At 33.4% G+C, this 7,255-nt stretch overlaps 1 protein-coding gene across 1 annotated transcript; it reads left to right on the top strand.

Annotated features, from left to right (window-relative positions):
• Positions 1–2,644: 2,644 nt before the first annotated feature.
• On the top strand, positions 2,645–3,709 carry LOC131646482 (cyclic dof factor 1-like). Its single transcript, XM_058916511.1, has one exon. The coding sequence runs from the start codon at positions 2,696–2,698 to the stop codon at positions 3,614–3,616; it is 921 nt and encodes a 306-aa protein (XP_058772494.1). The 5' UTR covers positions 2,645–2,695; the 3' UTR covers positions 3,617–3,709.
• Positions 3,710–7,255: the final 3,546 nt, after the last annotated feature.

Genomic DNA, 7,255 nt, shown 5'->3' with positions numbered 1-7,255 from the left:
TATTGATTAAGAAATACTGCATTAGAAAGGGAATGAGTCCAAAAATGTTAACATAGATGTGATTGAAAAATGAGATCACTTGTTACCCCTATGAGTTGTTGGTGCTTTCTCTCAACTATACCATTCCGTTAGGGTGTGTCAACATAAGATGTTTGATGATGCATTCCACATGTCATGTAAAAGATTTTAAGAATGAACTCTGGCCCAATATTAAACCTTAGTGTTTTGAAACAATCTTAAAATTTAGTTTTTACATAGTTGATAAAAGATTTTAAGAGTAAATATTTTAGATTTCAATTTCATCAGAAAAATCTAGCAAAATCAATAGTGGCCATCATTAATAGCTAAAAAATATATGTGTTCTAACATGGAAGGAGTAGAAAATACCCCATATATCCATGTGCTAAAGGTAAAAAAAAATTAGAGATAAGAAGTGTTATCTTGAAAAAGAAGCTTTTTGTGTTTAGCATAAAAACAAGTGTCATATGGGTTAGGGGATTTAGACATGCGGTGCATGGAAATATTTTATTAATGTGAGTTTTAATATCTTGAGATGGGTGACCAAAAATTTTGAGCCACAAATTACAATTATTGATGGTAGAGTAAATCTCGGGCCAGATGTTGCAATGCACACATGGAACATCGTGTTCCACATGTTGCACCAGAACATTCAAATTTGCTCTCTTCATATAAATCTTCTTTGTAGAGTAAATCTCAGATTAAATAAATCTTCCTTCCAAGCAAATCTACTAAAGTCCTCTATGACTAAATTAAATCCAAATCTTTTAATTAAATCATATCATCCATATTCATGATTTAATAAAATTGTTTTCAAATAGATTTGGATTAAAAAACTTCTTTCAACAACAATCTTCTGCATCTTCTAAAGCAAGTAACATCAAGACAAATATGAAGGAAATCCAAAGAAAATGAGAACCCGTTCCTTATAACATCTTTCCATAAACCATGTGTTGAATATCTTGCTCAACAAGTTGTTTGCAACCAAGTTTTTCTGTCAAGCAATAGCAAAACATTGTTCTCTACTAATCTTCTTAGAAACAAACACAATCACACTCAAATTTCTACATGAAGTCTAGCTAACAGACTGAGGCCAAATGCTTGACCACACGCTGGAACATCTTATTCCATATTTAGCCTCTGCACTAAATACATGTTGTATATATGTTCTTTTACCAAATGTAGCCAATTAGCAAGAACAACAACTCGATCCTTTTGCTCTCCTTGGTTTATTGGATTGTCAGACTGAAGCCGAAGGACGCCAAAACCTTTAACAAAATTTATCATCAAATTTTAGTGCATTCTTTCGTGTGAACCAATAAGGTCAATACCATACCAACTTCAAATAAGAGTAGAACATTGCAAAATGATTTAAGGAAACTTCTATAGAATAAGAACGAATTCTCCACAATGAAGAAGAAACTTAAGAATACCGATTTAGTTAAAAACACCGATATACTTAACGATCTCTGTTGACATGATTGATGTTCTCAAACTCATATTTAGGGGGTGGAAAACGGGCATGATTGTACTGTTTAGGCCTGCCCCGCAACAACCCGTAAAAAAAAGGGCGGAGTGGGGGCGAACATAGTAGAAGGTGTGCGCCTAAAATATAGACCCTACCAGCAAAAAATTATGGGTGAGACAGGGCTGGCCCACGGGCACTGCATCTATTAAACATAAAAATACAAAATATCATGTTACTTCCCGCCCCTGCAAAAGCGCATATAAAAACAAAACGAGGCGGGGCGAACATATTAGAGGTTGTGAGTTTAAACCCTTGTCTCGCCCTGCATTAAAGAGCGGGCAAAACAGTCATGGCCATCAGACCGGTCTCATTTTGCCACCCTAACCTTATCCACCTATTTAACTTGAACACGACTCTAAAATTCGGAGGATAGTGAGGGGGATAGATGGGAAAATGTTGTGTATAAAAATAGAAAAATGTTATTTTGACACCATATTCTTACACTTATATTATATATTAGTGTTAACGAATATGGTGAATAATGATATTCATAATTTTGACTTTATTTTTCTCTCTCTTCCAAATAACTTTGGTTACTTGGTTAATACAATATATATAATTTGGTTAATGTGTTTTGACATATAAACATTGTTACGTATAAATCCCATAAACAAAGTGAAAATTACCGTCATTTTTGAATATTTTTGAATGTCAACGTAGTGTTGCTGATAAAAATATTCTCATTTTAATTTTTAGCCTATTTTACCTTATAGCCTAGATTCAAACATTTCTAAAAATGAAACACAAATATGTTATTTGACTAACAATATGAAGAAGTTCTCTTTCAAAAAAGGAAAGAAGATGTAGGTAGGAAGGAAGCAATTGGAAAAAGGGCAAAAGTTGAAAAAGGAAGTGACATGAAAGAAAAAAGGTGAGAGTGGGACATACCAGACAGACAGGCACTATCCTTTTAATTACGTGGGTGAATGCAATGCAATCCAACAGCACACTGAGAGATATCGTAGATCGTAGACCACAACCACCTGTGGCTCACAAAACTTGCCCTTTTCTTAGCTGGCATTTTCCAACACAACTTTTTCACTCTATAAAAGCTCTTCATAGAAACTCACAAATCATTGTACCTCCCTCTCTCTCTTTCTCTCTTTTTCTTATCCATAACTCAAATTCTTCTAACAGGAAATTGAAATCATGTCTCAGATGATTAATGATTCAACAACCATAAAACTTTTTGGTACAACCATCTTTCTGCCACACAACATCTATGTCTCTTCCAATGATTCTTCCTCAAAATTTGCTCATGAAGTTTTCTCTGATCATAGTCTCCTTTCATCTTCTACACTTGATGAAGTCTCACAACAAACCATAGAGGATTTAAACACTCCCTCAGCTGAAACAGAAGCTTCACAACAGAATTCCACAAAACTTGATGAACAAAGTGATGTGTCACAAGACAAAACTCCAAAGAAACCAGACATAATTGTTCCATGTCCAAGATGCAAAAGCATGGACACAAAGTTTTGCTACTACAACAACTACAACGTCAAACAACCCCGACACTTCTGCAAAAACTGCCAGAGATACTGGACTTCCGGTGGAACCGCGAGAAAGATGCTTGTAGGAGCAGGTCGCCGTAAGAACAAAGCCACTTGTAATTATCCTCAAATGAGTACTGTCTTGACCTTTGGATCAAATTCTTCTAATATAACATACTATGGTGGTTTTTTGCAACCATTATGGAATGTACAATCTATCCCAACACAATCTGGTGGCCCAAGCAAATCTACATTAGGGAAACATTCAAGAGATGAAGACATGATCAATCATTCCAACTCAGATAAAGCAAAGCCTGGATTCCAAAGCAACAACAAAAGAAGTAATGATAGTAATGAAGTGTTGATTCCTAAGTTACTGAGATTTGATGACCCTAATGATGTTGCAAGGAGTTCTATATGGTCAACAGTAGGAATCAAGAATGGGAGAGGAATTTTTAAGGGATTTGGATCTAACTTTGATGACAAGAAGAACCATATAGTTGAAGCATCTTCATCAGTATTGAAAGCTAACCCAGCAGCTTTATCAAGGTCTATTGTGTTACATGAGAGAATTTAATTGAGTATATATAACATTAGATGACTCTGTTAGATAAATATCTTTGATGTACATATATCATGTATGAGGGCATAAATAACGAGACTAATATAAACAAATGAAATGAAATTTTTGGTCTGAAATACAATGGTTTAGAATAAATAACACAATCTTGCTATTGATGCTGCTTCTTCTTCTACTCTGCCGGAGTAGTATAGTAATGTTGGTTACTAAAGATTCTGACATTTAATTCAATTTTACCGTGTTATGTCACTTTCCATAACTTATTGGACTATGAATTTTTGTTCACAACCCTTAATTTTGTAGAAAATGAATCCTATAATTTGGAGAACTAAATAAATTCTTATCAAAAGTATTTTATTCAGAAATCAAATTCAATTACTTCCAACCAATTTTACCAACTTTATGCTAGATTTCCCTTTATTAAAACACGATCATTAAAAAAAGCAGTAGTAAATAGTAATGTTAAATTCAGAGTGAAAGCCCATTTTGGTCCCTCACAAAAATTTCAGAATCTAAATTAGTCCTCCACAAAAAAAAAAGACCCGATTTAATCCCTTATAAAATATAACCGGGTCATATTAATCTTTCTGTAAATATTTTTTTCAAACCGGTTTTTTCTTCTACTCTTAAACCATGACTAGACCGCCAAATTGTATTTTATTTTTTATTTTTCATTTTTTAAATACTAAATTGATTGTTATTTTTAATTTCGATTTTATTTTTAAACAATTCAGATTTTAAAATATAAAAAAAAAAAGATAAGATTTGTTCTGAGAAGGAATCAAACTCAAGACATTTAACTCACATCCTATGCCTTTACCACTATGTCAATATACATTGTTGACAAATAATTGACATGATTTATACTAATATTAAACAATTCTGAATTTAAAAAAAAAAAACATAAATTTTGGTACCTACGAGGTCTCAAATCCAAGTCCCTTCAAATTAAATAGTAGTCACTTTATTGTAAATATGAAAAGTAATCTAAGAGGGGTTGCATGAATTAGATTAATTGATATTAGTGAATTTTTCTCGATAATGAATGTTAACAATGTTTCGATTATTTTTGAAACTATTATAAGAATTTCGAAAAAATGAGAACAACATTGCTAACATTCATAATCGAGAAAAATTCACTAATACCGATTAATCTAACTGATTCATCAGCTCTTAGATCACTTTTCATATTTACAGTGAAGTGACTATCATTAAATTTGAAGGGTCTTGAGTTTGAGACCTCATGGGTACAAATTTTATATTTTGAATTTAGAATAGTTTAATATTACTATAAATCATGCGAATTATTTATCACCAGTGTACATTGGCATAGTGGTAAAGGCATAGGATGTGACCTAAGTGTCTTGAGTTCAATTCCTTTTCAGAACAAATCTTATTTTTTTTGTATTTTAAAATTTGAATTGTTTAAAAATAAAATCGAAATTAAAAATAAAAATCAATGTAGTATTTAAAAAATGAAAAATGAAAAATAAAATACGACTTGGCGGTCCAGTCACGGTTTAAAAGTAGAAGAAAAAATCGGTTTGAAAAAAATATTTACAGAAAGACTAATATGACCTGGTTATATTTTGTAAGGGATTAAATCGGGTCCTTTTTTTTGTGGAGGACTAATTTGGGTTTTGTAGTTTTTGTGAGGGACCAAAATGGGTCTTCACTCTTAAATTTATAGATAACTGATACTTTTATACAAATATATTCTTTAGGTTAAGAGATTCGTCTTAGATGAGTGTATTTTTTTTGGCAAGAACAATAGTGTGAACCCTTCTTGCTTTAGGGAGAGCCAGAGGATTTTTAAGGATTCTGATTATGTAAACAGTGTATCCAACCTCTAACCATGTGGCCAAAGTTTTTTTAGACTCAATCCCTTGGACAAAGTTGGATCAGTTCTTTCGCCTAGCCACAAGATCGGGGGAATGTGAGGAATCAGTCCTTCTCCCTTAATAGAAGCAACGGTTACATTCGTGGAATAGTGGTACTGTCAGTTTTTGCCTGATATGTGAACTGACACGTCCATACATGATTCAATGGTTTTGGATGTTGGTTTTGGTCGGGCAATCCATGCCCTAGGCACGTTGGGACAGATCACGCGAGCTCACATGACTACCACATGAAGACGACCTTACGCGCCACATGCCCTCTTATAATATTTTGGGCTTAGTGAGATATTGGTCGGCCTTTTAAAAACCCCAAACATTCCCTCAAGCACGAGGTTTGGAAGGCAAAAATAATTTAATGGAAGAAAACATGATCCCTTGCCGACGAGACCTAGAAGTGCGACTTCTTTTGGAGAGTGACGTTTAAATTCCCTAGGGCACGTGTTGCATTTAATTCTACATGATGATGGAGTTGTCTCGGGAAGATACAAAGGGCATGGGTTGTTGATGTACTAGCATGCTTACAACGTGGATTGTTGATGCTGTGCTCCCATATCAGTAGGGGCAAACCTACGATCTAGTGATGATAGCATACTCGACCTAAGTATTTTATGCTATAAATATGTGAATCAAAGTCTTCACTCTCTGATTTTCTTTTCCATTTTTCTCTTGCACGTATTTATGGAGTTTCTCATGCAAATTTATCTTTATCTCTATGATAAATCTACAACCATTCTAGATATTGAGTTTTCTTTTATGGACCTATGTTCTTGCATTTATTGGTAAGGTGATCCAAAGTGGTAAAGTTTGTTGATAGTAAAGCTGCAAGTCAACTAAGTTATTGTTTAATTTTGATGATGACAACACCTTATATAAAATGATATCTAGTGAAAGTCTTTATCTGGTGAAGATAGCTTAAGTTGTTAAATATACTCATGATGGTACATAAAGTTATCCTCTTAAATCAAGCTATTCTCTCGAAGTTGTTCTTGAAGATCAAGTCATCTCTTTGAAATAAATACAATGGTTAAATGACATTCAAGTGAAGACTTTTGTTTCCAGGTTGGTCGGTGATTTAACCTCTCAACTCCTAAATGATGGAAATCATCATGAAGACCTCTAAAGCCTCATTAAGAATATTCAAGGTTCTTGTGTGATGCTAAACACAAAGATAATGATGAAAATACTTGAAGCTTCAGAGTTGTGAAAGAGAGGAGGTGTGAAAGCTTGCTTGATCATGTCTGTCTGAGTGACCAGTGTCTTGTAAAAATCACAAACACGCTAAAAATATTTAAGAGGGCTCTCATATTTTAATTAAACCATATTAAAATGTTTTTATGGCGTAGCCAGTTGATTAGGGGAATGTCTAATTGATTTGAAGCCTTTTTCCAACTAAATAATCGATTAGACCAATAACCTAATCGATTATATTTTTCTTGGATGAGTCCAAAATTGATTGGAATAGTCTCTTAGTTATTGGTAACTACTACATATCAAAACCATCTTTTTGTGACATGAAAATTTGATTATTAAAGGTCAATTATCGATAAGTCTAATTGATTACGACATTGATTTGGACCATAGATTGTTTCCAAATTTATAACATGCCTTGGCTTATAAAGAGAGAGCCTCTCTATCACTTGTACTCATCCAGAACACAAGCTCTGATCTCACTTTCATTTATCTCATTGTTTCTTTAAATCTCTCATTTTTCTCACATATATTTAGCCATAGTTCTCTA

Source organism: Vicia villosa, linkage group LG2, assembly GCF_029867415.1.
Source record: "Vicia villosa cultivar HV-30 ecotype Madison, WI linkage group LG2, Vvil1.0, whole genome shotgun sequence".
Lineage (NCBI taxonomy): Eukaryota > Viridiplantae > Streptophyta > Magnoliopsida > Fabales > Fabaceae > Vicia > Vicia villosa.
Note: the sequence above shows the minus strand (reverse complement) of the source record. Positions and strands in the feature narration are given on the sequence as shown.